The sequence below is a fragment of the Aplidium turbinatum genome, chromosome 11, assembly GCF_918807975.1.
Source record: "Aplidium turbinatum chromosome 11, kaAplTurb1.1, whole genome shotgun sequence".
Lineage (NCBI taxonomy): Eukaryota > Metazoa > Chordata > Ascidiacea > Aplousobranchia > Polyclinidae > Aplidium > Aplidium turbinatum.
This window is the reverse complement of record NC_137482.1, coordinates 6,806,954-6,833,247: the sequence shown is the minus strand read 5'-3', so window position 1 is coordinate 6,833,247 and position 26,294 is coordinate 6,806,954. Positions and strand designations below refer to the sequence as shown.

The window sequence follows — 26,294 nt, the reverse complement described above, 5'->3', positions numbered from 1 at the left end:
TTTGGACGCTTTCATCCATGTTTTTCAAAAGTTCAGAAACAATTGAGTTTTTGTCCTGGCCCAGGATGATTTTAGGTCCCTGAAATCTTTTACAGGGGTCCGGTGTAACGGTCCAAGAGTGACCGAAGTCCAAGAGTTACCAGGGTTGCCAAATAAAATAAATTATTTTTTTTTATAAAAATTATTGAAATTCTTACTGCTCAAAAAGTTACATTGACAATTTTAAGCATTGATTAATCTTAAATGAAAAGGTGTCCATTAGTTTGAGAGCAACTACTCAATTAAACTTAGTTGCAAAGTTTTTGTTTTTGTATTGCTTTCGGATGCGCCATGCAGCTTTGGTCATTTGTGGTCTGACGTCATTTCTAGACTGCCACACTGCAGCATCGCGGTAACTTTTCGACCGCAGTAACTCCTGGACCATTACACCGGCAACAGAAGAAACACAACGTAAGCTTTTTAATCTTATTGTGATAAATTTTGTTTGCGTCTATTCCTTGTCTTTTTTAGAATCAATCTCTTTTTTGTAGTAAACTAGACTATCACTTTCCTTGATAAAATTGAACTAAATTGAAAACTTACTAGTGATTGTTTTCTTTTTTAGATGTTGTCTGGTCTTTTTAGACGTATCTTGCTTGTCGGGCTCGTCCCTCTTATTGGTTTCAAGCCAAAATAATTCTTTCAACAGCGCTGCTCAGAGATCACCATCTGCGCACATTGCTGTTGTCCCTCCCCAAATAACAAAATTCGTCATTTTTACGTTGCTTTAACGTCTACAAACATTGCATCAACATAAAAATGACTGATTTTACTGTCTGGATTTGTCCAACCATGGCATAGTTCAACTTAACAAACTGTAGCCAATTGTATGTTTTTCTCTTCAGTTTTTTATTAATCTTCTGTAGCTTGTTTTTCTTGCTTTATAATATGAACGAAGTATCACACATATGATAAAAACATCAAACTGTATACCACTTCGTTAGGTTTTGAGTATCAAATTGAAGTCAACAAGAACAACACGTCACTAAAATCGCGTAATCAACAGCCAGCATTTGCACCGATGTCTGAACATTGTGCTCACGAAAAAATATTAGAAACTAAAAGCCGACTAAAAAATATTTGAAGTTTTCAAGATGAAGAATAATAGTTTGGGATTGATCAACTTTTTATTTCAATATTGAGGCCATCTTTAATCAACGCTTTTTGAGAAGAGTAGCCTACGTCTGACATGTTTGCTTGTTTTGCGTACGTTGCTCGACTTCGTCGCCATTGGTCAACTACCCATCACGTGACATATGACCGAGTGTTTTTCTTGCACAGGCCATTGACTCATTGAGTGGCTTGATGTCAAACTCAAATCTTCCCTGTATGTTTCTTTTGGAAACTTAGTTCCTAGCTGATGTAAGTTTTGGGTGGCCAAATTACATGTAAACTCTTCAAGCTTTTTTCACAATTCTCTAGTAGGCCATGATTCTGATAATATTGCATCCAACAACATGCTTTACGAAATGCCGTTTAAAAAATTCCAAATTTGCTTCAGCTTTTACTTGGCTACGATTGAAGATAATTTCTAATCACTAAAAATTTGAATTTTATCAATTACTCAACGAGTTGCGATGTACATCACCCTTTAGCACTGAATGAGTGTTGCTTAGGTGAGAATGCTGCTACGATTTAATGCAAAGCACAAAAAGATTTGCTGCTTAAATCTTCAACGTTTAGTAATCAAATGGTTACGGTCGTGCCCTGATTATTTGATTTTGGAGAAAAGCCATGACTTATGTTTGTGGTCGGCATTTACACTGACCCGGTGCGATTGAAGTCAGACGTTCGATTGACACTTGTTTGTACTCGGCTCTGTGTTTTTCTGTAAGTTTTGACACTGACATAGATTGTCAAAGTCCCATCACTTGTCACGGTCACTCCAATTCAACAGTCCATGGCAATTTGGGACGATGTCAAGTTGAATTTGCTACATTTTCTTTTAATTTTATGTTAAGCAATGTTTTTCTTCTAAAAAATAGCAATTTTTGTCACTTAAAGTGACCCGTGATCATGCCATATTTACTTATGACAAGCGATCGGCTACTCTACTAGCCATTACATTAGTGCGGCTCTGTACTTTTTAACTGACATTGTTTAGCAAACAAGTATCGTTGTGTGTGCTCTTGCACAGAAAATCCATTAAAAATTGGCTTTGTACACTTCTTAGTCGCCCTAAATCGAATCAGCTCCTATCTTTTTGCGGTTGCTTGATCTTCAAAACAAGTGACCCCAGATAGGGGAAAACGTTGAAGTAATCTTGTGTTGTAAAGCGCGATTTCTTTGGAGTGCTTACGTACAATCGTGTAAACTAAACGAATTAGCACGTGAATCATTGACAATGAGATTAGCTCACTGGTGTATCAGCGCATTGTTTATAAAAACATTGCAACTGACCAAAAACGTGCATCTTTGGGGTTACAATTGATTAGAAAATAGATACTGGCTCAAGAAATGCCAACTCCCTTTCGTTAAGTTTGCATGTTTACCTCACTGTGAACTTACGTAGATATTGCGAGAACAACACGCTGTAATAACACGAGAAATATAGTTTTCATTTTTTGCCTGAATGTCGGTTTGGCTTGACCTATCACTGTTTGCTGCAAAAACAGCGAAATTGAATAAGAGATAGAACCGGCCAACATACACGCAAATCACGTTTTTATTTATTTTTTATCATTTTTGATCATTCAACAACTTTTTGGTTGGTTTATGTAAGACGCCTATTGACAGACCCTGTTCATGCACTGCAGGCGTATCACAACGTGAAAGACAAAAGGGAGTGTTTAAGCATTTGCTTTTGATACAAATGGGGAACTAGTTACTATTTACTAAACTAAACCAAACCATAAAGAAAGTAATTTTGAATTTGAAATAACAAAATAAACATGATATCTGTGCATGATGGTTGGTGGTTAGTACATTGCACTGAGCACTACATGCGGATGAGGTATGATGTCATTGCATTTGATTTATCCGATAAAATAGGTTATCTGAATACACACAGTCCCAGTTTGTTCGGATGATCGTCGCTCCATTGTGTATGTTTATGTCTTACTTTTTAAAAGTTAGACGCGTTAAGATTTGTCAATTTTCAAATTTATTCTACATTTGGTTGTGGCAAAACCGACGCTGTTGATCGCATATGGTAAGATATACATGTATCACATAATGGAAATGTTACAACTGCATGCACTGGTGCTTCTAGCATTGCTTTTCGGCAATCGAATTTCTGTTTGTCCATTCTTTGTACTCAATCAGGTAAATATATGAATCTTGTAAAGTTGTTTTACGGATTTTCATGTGGCAACTCGGATCCTCTGTTCAGATGAAGACCGAAATCAAACAGGCATAAAATACAACATTTGCGATTGCGTAGCACATAGGCTTCGAGGCATCCCCGGTTTTATGACAACCGCTCTATGACGTGCAAGGAGGTCTCTCCAACAATGTTTTATTTGACTTCGTGATTTTTTCTAATTTTTTTGTTGACTTTCACGTGCTCGTGTTTTTCGGTGCTCCCCAGACAGCAGAATCCGTCAGTTTTATATCGATTCAACGTCTGCAGACGTTGGGATCGACGCGTAGGTCAAATCAAAATAAACCTTAACTTTTTTTTGCATAGTTACGACGTTGGTTAGCAGGCATAATAACCTGTATTTGTGTAGAGAAAAAGGTAAATGTTTAAGGCTTCTAACAAACGTTGTTCATCTTTTGAGAACGCTTTACTTTTAAATATTTCAATTCTTGGTGAGTTTAAATTTTTTTTAACCGAAACATTTTTTTAATCTTTTGTCACAAAGAAAGCTTAGCGTTGTGCATTTAATTTTTTCCCAAGCTTTTTGTGGATTCGTGAGAAAATTATAAACTTTTTTCGAAACTTTTTTTTGATCGTAACAAATTATGCACAATTATCGACATCAATGGACCAAACCAAAACAACAAATTTATGACCAAGCGAAAGGAAATATTTCGAAATCTGTTTGCTCTCAATTCTCACAAGCCTAAAGAATTAGGAAATGAGTTCGTCTGAATTTCATCTATAAATAAAAACTGATTTTATTTCAAAACAAAACGAAGCCAAAAGTGCATGGAAAATTTTGTGTTGAAACAGCCCTTTAGTCAGTGCCAAAAAAAAGTTATTGTATTAGGGGTTCCTAACATATTCCTAACCATTTTACTGTCGTTTACCTCATGATATATGACTGAGATATAATTTTATCACAACCAGCTTATTTCCGGTTTAAATGTGGGATTTATCGTGTGCAATCTATGTTTCTTGCTTTAGTAAACTTCACCTGATTGAGAATCTCTGATGTAGGCTCAGCATCGCAGACCAACACTGCAATGTTGCATTAAGGAAAATGGATCAACACCTTTCCTGCAATTAAGTTTAGTAGCATAAGCAGGGTCAGTTGCAGATCATTTTGATTGAATCCTTTCTTACTAAATGGAAAAAATGCTGGAAGCAGCTCAAACATAGTTTCAACGAAGAACTACGAAAGGCGTTTAGGAAAAAGATAACAAACAGTAGGCTACTGTGGGAAATTGCAAAGCTTTCCCTGCCAGGATAGTTTTCATTTTACATCATTCCAACGTTACTACACGTTGAAATGATAAGACCTTCTCAAAGTGTTTAGGGGTGGGGGTGTATTCTTGTCATGGACTTTAATTAATGTAAATTGAAGTCAATATTATGTTGATGATTGAACAATTGCCTTGTTTGAAACGTATTAATAATGGGCAAAAAGACTTTTTGTAGTAATTTGATTAAATATGTCACATACTGCAGTGTATGGGTTACCGTAAAGTAGCCTAGACTTTACTAACTGCTTCAAGTTTTGTTACTTGGCAAATAGGCTTTAATAATTTATGCGTTTGCAAAGCAATAAAATTTATTTTTAGCTTCCATTAAACGCCAGTAAATTTGAAATTGAACTCTGTGTTGCAAGGATATGTATGATTTATTTATTGAGGTATGCTGATTTATTTAAGCAAGTAAAACAATCCCGGCAAGTTTCCTGGTAAAAATCAATTCTTTTTTCGTTGATTTAACGTTCGCAGATGTTGAAAAAGGATAGATTTTGCTAACAGGGTTTACGTCCTTTTGCTATCATAACATTATAGAATTTGTTGTGGAGGATACTTTATTACTTTGTGTCGCAACTGGCATTGTTTGTTTGTAACAGATTTTTTTGCGTACTGAGCGTTAAACGGCGATATAAAAAGCAAGGAGTATCCGTTCCCTGTGAGCCTTAAACATTTACATGGCCAACTGCGGTAACTATTCGCATAATTACAAATCACAGTTTTTACCTCAAAACTTGAATCGATGTTGGCAATGTCATCGGAAACCGTCCCTTAGTTTTGGCCGGAATGGAGAAATCCATAAACAACTATAAAAATATTCCAATTCAAAGTCGCTCGATTTTGTCTGTTTTTTTTTGCACTAATTAAAAAGTGAATTTCTGACATAGACCAAGAAAAACGTCATCATAAGAGGTGCAACACTTCCTATTTTGGTGCATTTTTGTGAAAACAATACAAGTTGTTTTTCGTTTTCACAATGACGGAATTAACTTCTCAACAAATACATTTTTGATTAAAACTGGAATTATTACGTCCTGTTTTGTCGACACTGTGCCGCCAAACGTCATAAAACTAAGTTAATTGTTTGACAGATGTGGAATAAAGAGATGAATGAACTGTTGATGCAACTCAACTAATTTTATTCTATACTGTAACTTTAAAATCCCAGGTGTCCATAAACAGAGGCGAAGCAGTAAATCTCTTTGATTTTCTCTTTTCATCTTCAAACGAACTTTTGGGTTCTTCTGGAATTCTCTGCCGTTTGGCCCCAGTGAAGTCAAATCCGCAATAAAGATTCTTTGAAACCAGACATGTCGCCTTTTTGTGGTTGTTGTTGTTTTTTGTTAAAGTGTGCAGTAAATCGAGTCTTTCTGATGTCTTTGAAGTCATTGTAATGAACTATTGTGATTTTGCTAAGCAGATTTGACGCACAAACTTACAGACCTGTCAAGTACTGACCGAGTGTCCGTTGTATCTAACTTGAAAAATCTCATTGACTGTTATGATCTTCATACATTGAGATCTCTTTATTGATTACATTATTACATATATTTGTGCTGTTGGACCAACTTTGAAACACGCAGAATGGTTTGAGATTTCAAGATTGAAAAAGCAAAAGCAGATAAAACAAATGTAAATAATCTATTATTTTTTTGAGTAAACAGAATCAGTCAGGTTCGAAAACTTGTATAATTTATTGATAAAGTTTTCGCTATCATAAAGGCTTCAGTATCTTATTCATTCATTGATTGTCGTATTGGTTTTCTTAGAGAGTTAGATTCATTTTTCGAATTTTTTCGCTTTATTTACTTCACAAAGTACAGCAATTTTTTCGAGGTTTTGAAGCAAGATACAGGTGTTTATTTTCAAGAAAATACTTTTTTGTTTTTCACATCCGTAGTAATGGCAGCATTGGTCGTAATTATAGCCAGCACATCGTTTGTGATGTCGTTGTTTCGAGAATAAATGAAAACTTAAAACCCACATTTTTAGATAAGTGTCACAACCATGGCGATAATGCTAAACCCGACAAACATCTTATTTTCATTCTTCACATAACACACTGCTCAACACACAAAAACGAAAGCATCGCTTTTTAATACCAGTAATGTGTGTTTTCTAATAGGACAGCATCTTTACCACAGACATGAGTTCCACTGATGGTGCTGACTGCCGAGATAGGGAAAACTCCTTCTTTTTAAATTGTCATGTAACGATTCAGAGTTTTGAACCGTTTTTTGATTGCAATGAATAATGATTATCATCAGCGCAGACGCAAAGGGCCGTAGCCAACTACGTTATTACCTCAAATCCATTCCTTGAAGGCTGAGTGCTAGTCAGGAAAAGTCATTGGTATGACCTGATAGGGTAACGAAACCACATCTTTCAATTCAGAAGCAAGCATTCAACTTGAATGCATGATTCAACCAGTACTGTAAGTTACCGAGCCGGTAATATGTTCACGACTAACGCTGTCTCATATCGAGCTGCTTTCAACTAGGTCATCGGGAAGTTTAACTTTTGTTTATTTTAAAATCAGTTTGATTTCATGTTTTCCCAGTTATTTGGAAGTGATAATTTTTCAAACATTTTGCTTTGGGATATTACTGATTACTCAGCCAAGGTTTGACTTTTTTCACAAGCTTTGGCTTTACCCAGTGAGCAAAATTTTTATTTGACTTAGTTTCTGGTTGAATGGTGGCAGACTGCATGATCTTGCCTGTCAGCAAAATTCTTGACAGGAATTGTCTGGCCGCAAATTGATTCACAGTGTCTCGAAAGCGAGTTTTGACTTAGTCGAAATCTTGCTGTGTGATGTTGTTTCAACATTGAATTCTTAAAAAAAACGACTGAAAACTAAACTTGAAAAATAACATTCAATATGCAAATGGCTGAACGTTAAGTCACTGAGAACTGTCTTCTTTTTGTCGTTGAACAAACTGGGGCTGTATCAACTTTTGTTGCATGATTGATGTGTCTCAGTTATATCGGAAACGTTGCTTTCGCGTTGAATCTATGTGTTTGAACATCAATGCAACATTGAGGAGTAAACTTTTTTGTCAAGATAGTTTATTGTCAAATGCTACATTTCTGGATTCCAGACAGTAGGATATTCCTCCACAGATATGCATTGGACCGTGACGGTCGTCTAACATTTGGTTTGACCTTTATCTTTTCCTATGTTTACGTTCGGCGAGGTTTCGCCGTAACTGTCCACGATTCATTTTTGAAAAATTTTAATGGATATTTGTGTTTTTGTTTTACTTTATCTGTTATCTAAAAACTAACATGCTTTTGTAAGACTTAGCTACAACAAAGTGGAGTTCTTATCTTTGCCCGATTTAATGCGATGCCATGGCAAACGTCAAAATCCTTGTCGAAATTTTGCTTGATTGACATTTAAATTGCGTGATAATAGCTATAAACTTAAAAGCCATGCTCGATAAATTTTTTTAACCAGAATCAAAATTTTAATGATACGTTACCTGAAACGAGTTATTTTTGTCATGCATTTGATTACAAATGTTGCTAAAATTATTATGCCTGATGCTTTCTGGGTAAGTCAATGCACGAAGGAGGACTTTAGAAATATAGTAAACATGGATTTTCCAACACATGTCAGCCTTCGTATTTATTGATATTCTAAAGAGCACATGTTTGAAAGTGAAGCGTCACAACTGAAGAAGATCTAAAAAGCTCTTATTTGCTGTGTTTTCTGTTTTTTTCACAGCCACAATACAGTACCATGGGGTTTCGTGTCGAAACAGAGGAATTCCAAACAAATTTGAAATAATTATATGTTAGATGGAGTCAACAATAGACTAGAGCTCTTTTATGGCATCTTTTCACAGGTTGACATGAGCTGGTCATCTAGTTTTCGAGATGTAACTACAGGCTCTCGACTGTGTATGTTCATGACACAATATTTGCTGTTTGCTTGTGTTTATTTTTTTTTCGATTTAATCTGACAAAGCTAAAGCAAAAGCTGCAAATGCGTTTTTGGAGCAAGATATTCCGTTGGACAGCTGCTGGTTAAATGAAGCATTGTCCGTTGTTTTGTTTCTATTTTCACACTTAACTCTTGATGATGTAATCCAAAATTGTCGTAAATAAACTTAAAAAATGACGAATTACGTACAATATTAAAAATACATTAATTGTCCAAGCTTACAGCATGTGAGACATGCTTCATTGAGGCGTATATTTAATTGCGTTTTCCTCCGCTAATCTTAATTAAAAGCCTTGATTTTTCCGTGACCACAATTTTTATATCAGCGGTGGATTGTTTTATCCGATAGGATACGGAAATCGCTCCGATTTTGTTTTTCTGACTGAAGCGTGCAGCAAACCGATTGGATTAACGTGACGCAGAGAATGACTTCCCATTGTTACGTCCATATAGGCCTACCATATGTCCTTCTTGCAAATTCGTAATTTTCGTATCGACTAATGCATCATCCAGTTGTTTGTTTTAAAAATGACTATCGAAAACATTAACTGTTTACAAACGTACATTTTAATAAAACGCAGTGTTTCCATGTGGCATTCCGGTTTATACGTGACTAACAAAAAGGCAGAGACACGTGTCCATCATTCATTTGGTTGCTTCAGCTTGTAAAATTCCATGTCGTGAAATATATTTTATGCTTGGCAACACTCTTGTTGTTTCTTGTGCCTCACGAACATACAAATAACATCGATCATGGCTTCGCATTGACGTGAGAGCAGCGATATCGCCTTGTCCTAATGGGCAGTTGTTTATTGGCTTCTGCATTAAGCTTTTGACGTATTGTTTTTGGCATTGACTGCGTAGTTTATTTTTTTAAATTGCTGCATGTCGTTTTCTTTCTGTCGAGTAAATTTTTCAATTTCGTGTGGGTTCATGCACTCAAGCAACGTCAAGATTTCGTGCATGCTCCAAGCATTGTGGAATGTTTATCACGTGACCGAAGCCCAGAAATGGACAATTGGACATGCCAGTAGCCGGTCACGAGAGTGTGAAGTGATGTTTTTGCATGTTTTGGTTTGCATTAACCTAATCTTTCATTACGTTATATCAATGTAGAAACTTTGAATTTGGTACGTTTTGGTTGTTTGAACAGAGAACGCTTGCGGAGTCTAAAAACTGCGGTCATTCGGGTTTCCACACGCGCATTGACCAGCAAACAAAATATGATCTTTTGCTTTCTTTTAACGTCAGAAGACGTTCACCTGATAACATGGGATGACATCTTGCTTGCTGACATTTTCCACGTTCGATTTTTAGGCGGTGCTGCATGATTTTTCAAGTTAGTTATGCATGCATGACGTCACAGTCCAGCAAACTCTTGGTCGTCAATAGATTCTTACTTGTTACAGAAAAGTTGTCCCAAAAACAACTTATTTTGGAAACACATTGTTTCTCACGCCCCAGCCATGTTGTATTGTAGGTACCGATAAAAATGGTGCTTGGGTAAAAACGTCTGCTTGTTATTATGGTTAAGATATTTCAAATTCCTTTCAAACAAGTCAATTTTGCTCTGATGAATATCGATTGTTGTCCAGTCATGGAAAGCAGTTGTTGATTCTGATTGATGTAAGCATACAAGTTTTCATGCAATGAAATTCTTTGTAAAGTTTACGTTTAAAAACCATCAAAATTCCATTCCATCATAGACTCGACAGCATGTAAAAATATCCACTTATTTTATCAAATGGCTCAAAGCCTTGTTTTCGATCTGTCGCTGACACAGTCGAAGCGTCGGCTCCAGCAATAATTGTTCTTAACGACAGAACGCGTTATATTTTCCCACTCTTTCAATTTGTAAAGTGTTTTCCTTTTCAAATTACTGAAAAGTATGCTGTCTGCAATAAATCACCGCTTTCATAAAGAGTGCGCCATTGTTTCTCTCAGCAACAAGATGAATGGTTTTTCGCTGCTGGTTTCGACAAATCAAATCTGTCGTGTTATTGCGGACGACTTCTGTCTGTCTCAAGAAATTTATGGCTTTTCCACAAATTGATTGTCGGCAAAGTTGATGGGTTTTTCTGTGCAAAAATGCGATCAGATCTTCCATGTTGTGAAACTCGTAAAATAATGCGAAACAGTTTCCCAGAAGAAAACCGATTTTACATAGACATGTTTTAAAGTGCTGTCGTGGAGTGGATTTTCTAAATTGCAGTTAGAGCTTTCAAGCCTTTTCATTTCTTACCAAGTCAATAGACATTAGCGTGTTTTGGCTTTTGAATACTTTACCATGCACAAATACGAATCGATTCTTACAACCAAATTGCAGTCGGGGATACGTTACGAAACAGGTTTCTAACTGCTCTCTTGTGCATTTTCATTCCATCTACGAGAAGTCTATTTTATTTCTCGCATGTAAAGCAGGAATTTTTGCTAATCGCGAACTACTTTGTGTCTATCACCTGAAGAAATCGAGACATTAGCGATCTCGTTATGTGGACCTTCACATCCGCAACCATTTTTGGTTATGATGTAAAACTGTACATGACGATGCAGATGATAGTGAGTGCGAAAGCAGTAATTGTATATAACATAGATGTGACTTTTTGACGAGACAATCCATTTTTTTTACCCAATTTGACGTCGCTGTTGTAAGGTTGTCTAAACACACAAGACAAAATTATAAATAAGTGATTCAATTAGGTGGGTGATATTGCAGTTTGTTTGAGTTTGATTCTATAATTTTAATGGAAGCCTGCTCTTTTAGACTGTGTCTGTGTCTTTAATTACCAAAATTAAGAATTGTTTGTTTCCAGTGTCGTCTGTTATTTTATGACAGTCACACATTGTCAGTGTTCAAAAAAGCAAAAATGCCCTTGTGAGGTGGAAACTAGTCAGAATTTCATGGAATATTTCAGAGTAAAAAGCTGGGACAGATGTTGATGAGAAGAGTGACTTAAAGTGTTGTGTGACGCAATGACGGGATCGGTTTATGTTAGAGAAGTGATTCAAGTCTGTTTTGAACTACTTTCGAGAGTTGTTAGCGTGTGATGCACTCCAATCTAACATGAAAGATTTCACACGGCTCCATATGCACCGCGTATAGTTGTATTTAGTTTTCTAAACATTTTCTTATTTTTTTTTGTTCAGGGTTTCCAAGTTACAAAATTTATTTTGTAGTACTTTGAGTTTTCTAAGATTTAGGTTATGTTTGTCTTGCGCATCGTCTACATTCTGTCACTCAATAATTGGTCAGTGTCTTCACATGAACAATCAATAAACATCATAACTAAGAGTTGAAGTAGTGCCTGTGCTATTTTGAAGCTGACCACAAAATTCACTTTGAATTTTTAATGAAGTTGATTTAACGTTGTCAAGCATGAAAGTAATGAAAAATGATAGACGTTTGAATGATAAAGAACCTAGCTCAAATAAGACTGCTACTTGAACATGATTCTTCAAGATAAGAATTTGTCAAAAACACTCTGTGGTCATGAAAGATGTATCTGCAAGTTTGTTGATAACTGTCTAGTCAGCCAAAACATCATCAGCATTTTATATGCAATAACATTGCGTCAATGTAAAAAAGACAGGCTTTAGCAATTCAGTTTCATAAAGCACCACAAAGAATTCTCAGCTTCCAACTTATCCAGAGGAATTGATAAAAACTAGCATCGTCATTTGCCTGTTTTCTGTTCTTGTCAAATTAAAGCGTTTTCAAAGCATGAAATTGTTTCATTAGTACATACTGTTTGTGTAGCTATATCTAGTTGGCTGTTGATTTCATGCTAAAACAATAGAATGCCTTTGAACAACGTCGTTTTTAGCAAGATGCTTTTTCGGTGTCGCAACATTGACAATTTTCTAGATGGAGAAATTTATTTTCATTTGCAATAAGTTACCCGGTACCTTGGGGTGTAAATTATCTTTCCAGATAGATGAATAACTAGGCTTGACGTTACCCAAGTTTTGCATCACAAAGTATTCTTGAAATTTGATAAACAACTATTTTGTTTTCTTAGAAATAACATTACTCAATGTACATATGAGAATCAGAAAACCGCTCAGACAACTTCAATGAAGTCATTTCCGATTGCGCTGGTTCAATATTCACGTGGTGCTACTCCAGCCGACAAACCGTTCTTTTTTGTATTGGTTCAACATCTGCAAACGTTGATTACACGTCGAAATGGAATAATTTGTCTGCTTAGATCTGATTTTGTTGCTGATACCTTCCTTCACTCATACTTTCGCCGATACGTCTGGCAAGATCTTTTGTCGATTTGGAATTGAGAAATTTTTATGAAAACCATCAAGTTTTAAAGAAGGGGAAACGTAGTAATGATATATTGTGTACTGTTTGTCGCACTGCAGAAATAGATTATATGCTCTTTGCTACCCAGCTAAGAAAACCTGCCTTTTTACATTTACAAACGTTGAATCAATGTAAAAAGGCGGACTTTGGAAACTAACAGTGGCCCGACGCAAGTTTTGAGTTTAGGAGAAAGTCTCGTAGTGATGAACTTAGTAGTTTTATTGATCAATTTTGGGTGATTTCATTCCGAATCGAAAATACGATATCGTTTTCAGTTGAACCTCTTTCAACAGCTAGACGGGGTGCTGCTTTGCTTACGGCTCCGTGTTTGATCAGTCTTCAAAGTCGCTTGTGCTGTAAAACACTTCGTCATGTATTGATTCAGTGTTTTCTGGGTTGAGAGGGTTGATACAATATTTTGTACGTCTTTCCATTTCTGTTGAGGACGACTTTTGTTCTTAATTTCGTGTTTTTACACAGCGAAACACTGTGGTTTCCTCGTCCATGCGTGGGATTGTTGGAAAACAGCTCTTACGAAACTTCTCAGCCTTCTGAGTGGAGTTTTTGCGTCGTTTTAACATCTAGCAAGACTTGTTTTGTTTCAGAGGTGTCAGAAATCGAAAAACACTCTGCGACTTTTGCAACAAACCAAATTAGTCATTTTTAGATACGTTTTACACCCACAAGCGTTAGATTATTGTGGAAAGCTCTTTTGGATCTTTGCACTCACAAGTTCTGTCTGATATGTTGCAAACTTATGCCAAAGCGCAGCAACTAGGCCAACTACTTAGCAAAAAACTGGCAACATTGAAATTGACAACTTTGTTAAAAACTGAAATTAACATTTGTTGAACAGGATTCCGATCAATTTCACACATTTTTTGCTTGAGTTACATGGAAGCATCATTAGAGAGATTAGAGTAAACAGATCCACGCCTTCTGACTGGTCTAAGTTCTACTTTACACAGTGATTTCATATCTACGTTTAATTGGTTTCATTACTCACCACCAAAAGCAGACTGTTTTGTTTTAATCCCAGCCAGAAAATTAGTCTCTTTTTTACATTGATTCAACGTCTGCAGACGTTGAATCAAAATAAAAAGGGACTAATTTTCTGGCTGGGATATTGCCGACGACGAAAAAATCGAATGAATGTCGTCATTCAATCTAGGCATAAAATTGTAAAGAGGTTCGGGTTAAACTCGTCAAAGTAACAAGGTTATCATTGGTAACACCATAATGTTTTACATTATTGATCCAATTCATTTTACGATTTTTGATTTCACTTGCTTAACGATGAACACTTGATCGTAAAATACTCTTTTCTCATCAGTATCGCACCACTAACTCTATGAGTGATTGCTAAGGATCAGGAAAAGTACTTTGAATTACGTTAAATCATGGTTGAATCAATGTAAAAGAGGATAATATAGTCGCGACCCAGCGAGCAAATCAGTCGTTTTTTTAATCGTCTGCAGACATTAAATCAGTGTAAAAAAACAGTTGATTTGTTGTTTAGAGAGAAGTCACTAGACAATGATTTCAAAATACCACCATGACATTCCCACATCAGTTGCATTGCTTGCAAAACGGTAACATTGTCGAGGTAGCTTATGGTGTTTTTGAAGTCTTGTATTGCAATTTGTATACGCTTTGTAAGCTACTTTAGTGTTAGAAATTTCATATGACCTGATTGCTCAAGTGACGTAATTTGGTTGATAGCATCCATCCCGTCATAACCTAGCGTTGCAAATTAATTGACTGTGCATAACGGTTATTCATTTAAATAGCCCAAGAGCTTTCAAATAATTCTTATATCGTTTGTGATACGGTTAACGTTGTTATGAGGATTAGAAAATTTCCATGTTCTGGCGTCGTTATTGCGTGGCTATTCTAGGTTGGCAAACTATGAAACGGTTTACTGAATTTTTACAAAGTTGGTGTGCTTGTGCCAGGTGTAAGCATCACAATCATCATAAACACTGGCCTTTCTATTTTAGCTTATATTGTATGAGCTTGTTGAAGTAAACAATGCAAGCAAAATCTACTCTCCTCACGTCATCAAATGCAGTGACCTATTTCTTTCAGTAGTTTATTTACGGAGGAAAATCTAGAGTTTCATCTGTCCGCACTTTATCAGTCAATTGCTTTCAAATCTCAATTGCATTCTCGCGCCTTTTGTTTGACGATTGTCATTTCAAACTGATGAAAAGCAGGTTCTCTTCAAATTTCTGCTTGGTTCCACTTGCTCGCTGCGTTCTCTGCACTTGCTTTTTTCCATCGGAAAATGAGAAAAAATATTCAGATCAATGGCATTGGCTCTCTCGTTCTGTTCCATCGCAGTATGAGCGTCGGCAGTGAACAGCAGGCACGAGAAGCAGCAGGGTTTAGCCGACGAAACTTGAGGGATTTGCAGACTGAAGTGATTTTGTAAAAATGGTTAAGAGATTTTATTAGGGCTAACACGCTTTCTGCATATCGTTATTGAACTGGAGAACTTTACATGTTTTTTGTTGTTGTTGTATATCTAGTCGTTGTAATGTGAAGACAAGTTGGGATGTTGTGCAGAGAAGTTATGTTTAGTATCAACCTAACAAAAGTATGACATGATATCATCACGAAAATAAGTAAAAATAGACGATCTCAAGATCATATTTCCATTTTCGTTTTGATTTTATTTGCTTAACTAGGCAAGTTAGAAAATGCACTTGAAAGAATTTTCAGAAAGCTTTCATCCATTCTTTTCTTGTGTTTATTTAGCGTATTGTTGTAATAATCTTTTCAAAGTGACGACCTATATATGCCTTAAAGTATTCTCTCTGTTGATCAGAGTTTCTTGTTTTGTGACTTATGCACGGATTATGCCTCTCTCGGCCACAGCTATTCCTTCCCGATTTTTAGCAAATCGTCGAAGCTGCGAAGGCGCTGTTTGCCGCAATGAAGCCACTAAAGCAGATTTCGACATCAACCATCGAAGCATTCAGAGTGATCCTGGAGTTTGTTTTGATTTTATTAGCAGAAGACCTGACAGCGCTTTGATCAGTTACAGTGTCATGAAGAAGCTCGAAGCCGCTAAAGCTGACCTACAAACAGCAGTTCTGCTCCGACGGCAAACGAAAGATCGAGATTTTTATTTCAATTCTTCGGTAATTGAGAAGTCTCAGTCTCGCGGAGTAGGTCTTATTCCACCGATGTATCAGTGTTATACAACACAGCAATGTTTGCATGGATTAGAAACAATAAATAATACTCTTCCCGTTGAACGAAGAAGATATCGCAGCAACAGGAGAGTTTATTGTCTGGACTCGCAACTACTTGACCACAAGTTAACAAACCAAGGTCGGGTCATCAGTACATCCTTGTCATCTTCAGCGACAAGTCTTTATTCCGAAGATGCTGCTCTTCGCTCATCAATGAATCCGTCTCCTGCCCCATCACTTTCATCCGATTGTCCATCCGTTATGTCTGAGTCCTGCCGAAACTCTTTTTGTTTCGAAGAAAAAAAAGATGAGGAAAACCAGGACATCCTTGATAAAGAAATGAACAACAATCAAATACCAGAGCAAGGAATAGTTAAAATTGATGGAAACGTTGTTCTTGTTAACTTGAAGCAATTTGCGATTTCTGACCATGATTTGTCTCTAGAAAACTGTGATGCGGAAGAATCTATTTCTACCTCTTTTTTACCTTTAATTCCTGAGCAATGTGAAGCTCAAAGTAGCTCCGGTACTCCAAAGGTGAGTAAGAAGTGGAGCTTGTTTACAATGTACAACTGTACAGTGATCGATATAGTGTTACAACACGTGAAATTGTCAATGCTTCGGGGAGATGTATGGTCGTTGCAAACATTGCTTTTTTTAAATATTTTGATTATTTGGAATTTAAAGCTGAATCATTGCTCGACGTATGAGACAGACTATAATTTTATCGAGATCAGTTGATTTACTTGCACATTGGTAGATAGAGCGTGTAATTAATCTATCGTCAGACTATAAATTGAGAGCTTGAATTTGTCTTAATAACCTTCATTGTAAGAGAGCTGTTTATGTCTTGTGGCTTATCTGAAAAGGTAATGTTGCATGGCCAACTGGAGTCGTGTTAGCAGTTCAGTAATTAGTTTAATTGAAGGGGTAAATTAGCTTGACTCACATTTCGTTGGAGTTTTGAGGTGGAACTTAAAAATGCGAAGTTATTTCGCAAAGCGTTTTCTTCATTGGTTTGCGGTGTCGCTTCGTTGCGCTATTGTGTTTGTTTCAAATAACCTGCAAAAACTTTCCGATTTTGTTATCGCCAGGCACGAAACTAGTGTGAAAACGAAAAACTCTCGCAGTTGGGAAAGAAGGAACTGACGGAATAATTGGCGTCAGGCGTCCACCACGCATTTGTTTCGTCTCCTGCTCGTCTGTTGCGAAATTAAAACAAAACAATTTACAACCACGATTAATGTTTATGTACTTTACGACTTGCAACGAAAGCTTTTACAAGAGACACTGCGTGGAACGATATGAAAGGATTACACGACGTGCCCTTAAGACGTCGTAAAAGGTTTACAGACATTTGCTCTCACTGTTGTTGAATTGGTAGCATAGCTTTTTAGCTGGATGGCTTCTCGTTCAAAATTGCCGTGTACTTGTCTTAAAATGATGCACTAGACGAGATCGTGCTAAAATTTGTGAAAAGGCAAACCTTTGCAAGAATGTGTGTGGCCATGAGATGGTGTGTTTGCTATACGATGTAGGCTATATTTTAGAAATTACATTATCATTAAATTGCTTCATATGTCACTATTTCTCATCATTATTCATTCATGCGATATCATAAACCGTACATCTTTATCTGCGGTTTTGTTGGGTCATTGTTGCGAAAGGTTTGCAGGAGTTTTTGCAACTTGTCGTGATTGTCAAAAAGCGCATTTTTTCTACGTGCATTAACGTTATAATAATGTTAGTTCCAGTGTTATGGTACCTCAAGGATCTTATTTCACGCAATTTATCTTCATTATTTGCCAACATGGTCGTTGTTCAGTGGCACACACAGACGTGACCTGTTATTGTTACCGGGTCTTGAAGGTCAACATTTGCGTTAAGGTTTCATTGCGTCATTGGTCTGTTTATCTACGAGTGTTTAGAAGTGCTAGTGGCTGGCATCATGTCGTGGTGTAATTTACAAACGACACTCACGAGTGATTGCACAAAATATTTCCAGGTTTATTTTCTTCAATTTGTCGTTTCTAGAATTTCGTTTTGTATGCAATATTGCAAGTCTCATATATTTCACAAAATGCACATTTGTGCCTTTTTTGTGGATTCATTCTCCACCCCTACTGGTCAGCTGTTGTTAAGACACCAAGGTGATAGATTGCACAAATTCATCATAATTTTGCTTTTTTTTTAGTCGCGCGAACCCTTGACTGACAACGAGGAAGAGGAGTATGAACAATGCGCCATTAGCGAGTTTTGGCATCTTGAAGAAGATGGTCACCGATGGTCAAGGATGGACAGCAAAGCGTCCTCTGTCGGCACTCCAACTTCAAGGCTTTCATCTTCTGCCGGACTGCCAAGAGACGGTATCCGTGAGGTAAAAGGACCTTGTCTTTTTCATTTGATATTTCAAACTCTTTGCTGGCAAAACCTACCCTTGTTACGTAGATTCAACGTTACATTACTGTACAATAGGCAGATTTTGCAATTGGATATATCAATGATATAAAAAAGTTGAACTGTATACTATTATAAACCACTCACAAAAACTAACAGCAACTCAAATGCACAGTACACAACAAACTGTTCCATAAAAGAAGATTAGATGTTTTCATAGAATGTTGAAGAGCTAGTATTTTTCCATAAGCTGCATGCCAACCCATTCAATAACAACATACTAATGTATTTTATGTCTTTTGCTTGCGCTTTGCCTTCAGCAGTTGTTAGTCCCCTTTCCAGCAACTGATAGCAGCTGCCTGTCTGACGTCATCACTCGTCTTGCATAGAAATAGCCACAGACCGATGCTTGTTTCCAATGTAATTCAATAACCCTTTCCATGGAATTCAGCCATTGCTCACGCTGTTTTAATCGTCTGTGAATTTATTCCTATCTTCAATTTAACGATGTCCAACATGATTATATTATACATAGTGCCATGGCTATATGAAATATGTTGCGAAATATATTGAATGCAATTGCGTATACAAATACAGTTGCACAATTAGAAATATATTGCAAATGTGTTCTATCAACTGCACATATTATGTTAAATACAAATTGAGACTATTCATCAGACCTTTAATCATAAAATATTTATTTAGGATTTTTTTTCTTACGTTTCTGTGCCATTTTGCTGTTGAACTAAATAAACTAGTAGTTTTTATCAGTCTACCCTTTGATAAAGTCGGTCGTGCTGACTGACGAAACGTTGGACATGAACCTGGTTATTATTTTCAACAGTGGTAGCTTGCAGTCGCCAGAAGAATGCAAGAAAATATTTTATAACCTCGTATATTGTTGGTTTAATTTCTATGTCATGTTTTTTTAACTGTGTGTAATTGTTTTTCTAGGATACAAATGGAGATGTTTTCTCAAACGATGGATCAATGCGCCCCGCAAGCGAAGACAGTGGTTCCGACCCAAAGAACAACCAACAGTTTGTTCCGAAACAATGGGCGGTTCAGGGAAGTGATGATGGCGGCAAATTGTCTCACAAAGTCTTCAAGCCGAAAGGAAATAGCTTCTTCAAGCGAGTAGGCGATTTGAAGAAGTTGGGTTCTTTCCGCAAGAAGGAACACATGCACAGAACCACATCAATTGAGGCAAACATCGACAGCGAATCCATCCGCAGTTCAAAGTCAGTCCGGAGTGATGGCCGGCTCAAAGGATGGCGGAAAGGTCGCAAACCGGTTATTGGGGAACCGGTTCTTCAAAGCGGTCAAGACCGTTTTGATCAAATGAAATGTGTGCCCTTGGATGGGTCGATATCTGCAACGAAAGAGCTGCAAAACCAACACAGAGGTCGTAAAAATTCTTCTCATTCTCTAATCAGTTCCTCGTCGTCTTCCGGAGGAGCCAGCATAGCATCCACTCCCGCTTTCAGAACACGAGCATCGACTGATGATTTCTATTCGGACATGGGAGAAATATCTCCTGGCATCCATGGACGAAACAGGGCCGTTTTGGAAATGAACATTTCTGGCGGAAACGTCACAATGAGAAATCGCGAAGCTCAAGTGGACAAAGAAAATTCTTTTTATGTAGTCCCCCGTGGGTACAAACCGGGTACGTTTCCACCGGCTCTTCGCGAGCAATCGGAACAAGACGAAACATTTGGATCTTTTTCGTTCCAGTCTGCTTCTTCTACGCGGAGTCTTTCAACGTCAGATTCAAACCAGTCAGCTCCTTTGCAAGAAGCTCCAAAGAAACTGTCTAGGCCCATGAGCATCTATGACAACCTTCCTGACACTGCATTGAACGGCAACGCTTCCGCCAGAGATATAATTAACATCTTGGATCCTGGAAGTCCATACGGAGGCGTGGAAGATTCCGGAGTGTATGAGGGAAGCATGGAGTCCTTAGAACCTGTGGCATCGGGGTTGGATGCTGCGTTCTGGAGTGTGGATGATATAGTTGAGCACACTCAGTGTCTTCAACAGATGGTAGGAAGTTGGGATGAGGAAGAAAGTGCTGATGACAGAGTTGACTCAATAGAATCAAACCAGACCGACTGCTTATTTCCTGCATGTACTGATGTCTTACCATCATATAGTTCAGAGGTGAGCTGAAATAAGGTTTAAGGAATGCACTTGATTCTTTTCTTTTCATGTTGCGCGTAGTTGAGTAATCGCTGTCTGTCGACATCGTTGAAAGTTCAAAGTATTTTCTTTGATTTACTTTTGTTTTCTTTGCGCATTCTTGCGCTCACTTTGCTAACCGACCGCCTTTTTTGGCAGAATATTTCAACCACTGAAGATGATGCTGAAGTGAATACCTTACCTCACAGCGAACATCGAACTCAGTAAGTCCACTTGGCACCTTCGTCCTAATTATAGCTCGCAGTAGCAGCTGTTGTTTGTTGTTTGATAAAGCTCGTTGCTTACTTAAGCATACTTGCATTTTTTATAGTTGTTGTGGTGAGTGGCTTTCCATTCTTATTGTATGATTGGTCATTGGGAGATTTCACTTTACTGTCGGAAAAATGTCTTTCTTCTTTTCATTAAAACTCTAGATTTTTTTGCAAATGGTGCGATGTCTGTTTTGCTGGTATGTGTCACTGAACACAAAATAAATTGACATCATTTTCAACTGAACAACAAATCGTTTTCCAGCCGTACGTGTCGCTGCGTTTTTAAAACCCTCAAGTCTTGTGGGTGTAGTTTGTGCCGTTAAAACAGCTGGGTTCCAGTTTAAAAAGTTGATTTTTGTTCTATTAAACGTGACGTCTACGGGATAAAATATTGTGAAAACAATCCACCACGATAAGTTGCGTCCCAACAATTAGCTGTCATGATCAGAAAGTGCAAAGATCACAACTTTTTTACCAATTGCAACAGAGTGAGCTCAATGTTGCCAGAACAAGCCAACTCCTTTCCCGTGATAAAGTTCACTCCCATGACGGGAGTTGTAGAATAAGTTCTAAATACTAACAATTGCTGCGACCCATATTAGCTGCGTTTGAATACGCGAAGTTCAAAGGTTACATAGTTTTACTTGTCCACCTTCTAACTTTACAAACTATTTGGTGGTGTCATTGACAAACTATTTTTGAATGATCAATCATATGCTAAACTTAATTGCTTGATGTTGATCCACAATAATGACCAGTTAGCCAATAATCAGACACGCGAGTAAATTGCCTATTGATTTCATATTCTTGATATTATGTGTGGTGGTGTAGTTTGGTCAAACTTTTTATTCGTAGCTTATTTCTGCAGTGATGTGGCTAGAAAGAAAAGTTTGATCGGGCAAAAGCAATTGTTTGGGGGGCAAACGTCATTTAACATGAGTAGAAATAGTATTCAAACGCAGTAATAGTATTCAAACGCAGTAATAGTATAAAAACAACAAGATAAAATTTTTGGGGAAGGTTGCCCCCACAAGCCAAAGCTATCCTTAACCCTTAGCTACGTACCTGTATTTCTGTCATGATAATGTCTGAAAATCAAGTTTAAATAATGGTTTCTATCTGCAGTTGTCGAGTGAGATGGGAGGTTTCACACAAGGAAGGCACCAATAACATCAAACACTGCGAAGAATGTTTGCAACTGCATACGCTTTCAGTCGGCCAGTTAATGATTTTAAGAAGACTTTCGATGCTTAAACTCACTGCCTTGATGGAAAGTTACGCTTTCAGCAACAACAAAGGGGCATTAAGCTGGTAAGCCATTTTTGCTGCTTTGATTGACATCTTGACCAATAACAAATCATTGGCAATTATAAAATTTTTAAACCTTTTCATTAACATCACTCCATGTTCTTCAAACTTTAAGTGTAAACAAATGGCTTTGTAATCCGCAATCGGAGCTTTATTAAATTAATTTTCTGTTTGTAGGTCTGTCCCTCGCTTTATTCGACGAATGAAAGTGCCAGACTACAAAGACAAGGCTGTTTTTGGTGTTCCGCTGCTGCAGAATGTTCAGCGATATGGACAACCGCTACCTCAGTGCATTCAGCACGCTGTCGACTATCTGCGGAGGACAGCTCTTGATCAAGTTGGACTCTTCCGAAAGCCTGGAGTCCGCTCCCGCATCCAGAAATTAAGAGGACGATGCGAGAGCAACCCTGATTTAAAGAACTTTGATGAATGTAGTGCGTATGATGTTGCTGACATGGTCAAACAATACTTCCGTGAACTCCCTGATCCACTGATGACAATGAAGATGTCTGAAACGTTTATGGGAATATTTCTTTACGTCCCTCAAGATCTAAGACTACAAGTCCTCCAAGCTGCCACCATGTTGCTTCCCGATGAGACAAGGGAGACGTTGAAGACTCTGCTTCTGTTTCTCGCTGAAGTCGCATCCAAGGCCGATGACAACCATATGACCGCAAGTAACCTTTCAACTTGCTTCTCTCCCTCACTCTTCTACCAACAATTGAACAATCCTCGCCTGATGGGCTCTGTCCCTCCTCACAAGTAAGTAGCAAACGTTGAAAAGACGAACAAAAAGTGTTTTTAACTGTTCCATTGGTAATTCAGAAAATGTTCAAAGTTTGATTTTAAGTGTTTGTAATCCAATCTTTGTAACAGTTTGTTTCCCCACAGAGGACGCAAGGGACCGGCTGGTAAGATGCCTGGAATCTCGCTTGCCAAACATGATATGAATGAAAACAAGGCAGCCAATCAGTGCCTGGGGTTTATGATCCGCCATGTTAGAGATCTTTTTAAGGTAAGTGAAAGTAAACTTTATACTTTATATGGAATGTATGTGGAATAAAATTAAAAATAAAGTAAAACGGAAGGGCTATAAGTTGGTGGGAAGAACGTGGTCGTGACAGGTGGACTTGACAAGTTCTCTTCACGAAAGACCTGCATGGGAAAGCATCACTATTTAGAGATGAAACAATATTTATTGAACCGACATCTTTTCAGATATCAGAAGATGCAATGACCCAATGCAGGATGTCAGTGATGCAACAAACAGAAGATGTTCTTGCCACGGAGATTGGCTACACGTCTGATCATCATGATGAATCGGATTATTACACTGATTTTCATTCTTATGTTGACCGTGTGGTGGCGCAAACAGTCCGCGAGGAACAACGTATCTCCCAAAACAAGGGAGGATGGCAAAGTGTGTCCAGCACACCCGGAAGTGAATTGATGTGTAAAAAGGTGAATTTACGTTAAGAATAACCTTTTGTAAATTGTTTATTAACAGTGTCATATTCATATGCGCTGACAATAGTAACGTACTGCATTTATCGCTTAGTTTACAAACACGCGTGATGATATCAGCAAAGTAATTGCGAAGTGTCAAAGGAAAAGAGAAGTTTTTTTGTAGTTTAAAATTTCTTCGCACGTGTGGTCGTATAATGCACACAATGAACAAAGTTTTCCAGTGAAAGAATTTACATTGAACTGTTTTTGCAGATTAATGATGGTAATCCTCTCCGGATGTGGAGGAGCCAAGTCGAAGTCACTGGCGCTGATTCGAACCAATTAATGGATCGTATCCTCAATGAACGGCATTTATGGGATGAAGACCTTCTTCAATGGAAAGTCCTTCAACAACCAGATGAAAGAACACAGCTTTTTCAAATGGTCCAAGCAGAAATGAGCCCCCACCCAACAAGGGATTATTGTGTTTTGAGGTAAATCACAGAATATGTTTACATTGCGTCACATTAACTTAGCTGTTTGGTGTAATTTACAGTAAACTTTGATCAAGGAACTGATTTTAATGATTTTCTTTTCTTTTAGGTCATGGAGAAATGGTGCAAATTCCCGCGGTGCTGTTGTGGTTGTGGAAACTTCCACAGGAATGCAAGCGTTGCTAGGTGACGTTCGAGGTGTCATTCTGACGTCACGCTACATTATCGAACCTGCTGATGTGCCAAACAAGTGCACACTCACCCACGTGTGCCGCGTAGACACGAAAGGGCGGAACCCTGAATGGTATAACAAGGCTTATGGACACATTGTGACACAGCGACTTTTGAAGATCAGAGACTCGATCCAAGTCATTCCCCCGAAGGCATCCGTCGGTTGAAGCTTTCCTTTTTCCTGAGTTTTGACTGATTTTTGCTTGATTCTCGAAAAGGTGTCTTCATCTGAAAACCTCCTGACCACAAACTCCTCACGTAGCTTATACCTTGTGCTAAATTATCCCAGCTGGTAAAAGTTGCCATTTTTACATCACTTTAGCGTTTCCGGTTGTAGAAATGATAACTTTGCTTATATTAGATTAGTAACAGTAGGACTCAACATACCATGCCTCATTACTTCAAAAATTCACTGCCAATCTCACCAGCATTTGTGCTCTCCAGCTTTAAAGTGTTGTTGAAATTTCTGTTGTAGATTTATCAAATATTGCAATTTGTAGTAGGCCTACTCTCATATGACGTCACATTGAGCTACTTTCTTTGGGATCGTTTTACTCGCAATGTCGTTGAAGTGACGTAAACTATGACTTGTAGTAGTGCATCACTTTAAGCGTGGCTCGAAGCTTGCTGTTTAACCGAGATTGATTTTATTTCATTTATTTTATTTTTTATCAATATTGTTGTTGTTTTGTTTTCACTTCGTCTCGTTTAGTTGCGTTTTCAGAGATCTATAATAAAATATTTAAATCTTGCCTCTCGTTCTCAAGCTTTTCAAAACCAGACTACTTTTGAGGAACAAAAATTTTTTTCACTGTCTAATCGCAAGTTTCACTTCCTGGCAATTTAGATATACGAAACCACAAACAAGGTCTGAAAAACTGCATATTCGTGGGGCAATGCAAAATGGCATACCTAGGTTAGACAGACATAATTATGTGTAAATAACTCGCATGTCTAAATCTAGGTGAAATTAGAACTTGGTCGTTGGATAAACCGCCGCTCAACCGCCATGGCAAGCAGTTCGAGAAAAAGCACTACCGCCTTGCATTCGTAAAGTGGTCATTTTCCAAATATATCGTATCGAAATTTCAATATACAAAGATCAAGAAAACTAAGCCAATATTAACTTCACAAAAGACCTTCCTAGCCGCCATTGTTGAAACTGTCACGACGTGGAGACGTTGGCTTAAAAAAAGAAATAGGTTTGCACAATTGGACAGAAACAAAGCGCAGAAACAAAATCTGAAATTAAATTTCAATCGTAACTTCACGGGACATAATGTCGGAACCGAAACGACGAAACGTCATTAATGTGTAGTGCGTGTACGTACAGACTCTTAGCCCATAAACCCGGGCAATGTGGCGCGGCAGATCATGTAAAAAAAATCTTTAGGTAGGCCTGATCCTCCACACAGAAAAGGTTGTCACAAACCGTTTTATCTATAACATAAAAATGCAGCGTAGCAGAGTTTTGATCATTTGCTCAAAGTAAATTACCATAAAAACAATCTGCTGCAAAGCCGAGTGGTGAGAACCCTGGTACGGCAATCGAAAGGGCGCCGGTTCGACACCGCTCAAGAGTATGCTGCTGTGGCAGGACACTTAAAGGCATGCCTGAAGGTGGACACGAAGATTGGCTTCCTTGCCTTCTCGTCCACTTAACCTAAATCTTCGACCACCGGGTGTAAGCCTGGATACGACAAACCAAAAAAACATAAAAACAGCACTCCGATTACGCAGCTAAACATGGTGACTTGGACGGACTTACAGTTTCACCATCAGGAGGTGCCAAGTTGTAAACTTCGAACACAGGAGTCATGGCGCCCACTGGTAACTTTGGTGCGGAGGAATTGTCATCTTGAGCATTCACGT

General features: G+C 37.8%; 1 protein-coding gene across 1 annotated transcript in view; it reads left to right on the top strand.

Annotated features, from left to right (window-relative positions):
* Positions 1-25,174, top strand: part of LOC145779773 (uncharacterized) — an 83,858-nt gene extending 58,684 nt beyond the window's left edge. Inside the window, exons 9-17 of the mRNA XM_082591415.1 lie at positions 18,288-18,470; positions 19,445-20,653; positions 20,831-20,895; positions 22,069-22,254; positions 22,429-23,013; positions 23,143-23,266; positions 23,470-23,712; positions 23,971-24,191; positions 24,301-25,174. Coding sequence (XP_082447541.1) covers positions 18,288-18,470; positions 19,445-20,653; positions 20,831-20,895; positions 22,069-22,254; positions 22,429-23,013; positions 23,143-23,266; positions 23,470-23,712; positions 23,971-24,191; positions 24,301-24,589 — 3,105 coding nt within the window. The 3' untranslated portion in view covers positions 24,590-25,174. The remainder of the gene's footprint in view (positions 1-18,287; positions 18,471-19,444; positions 20,654-20,830; positions 20,896-22,068; positions 22,255-22,428; positions 23,014-23,142; positions 23,267-23,469; positions 23,713-23,970; positions 24,192-24,300) is intronic.
* Positions 25,175-26,294: the final 1,120 nt, after the last annotated feature.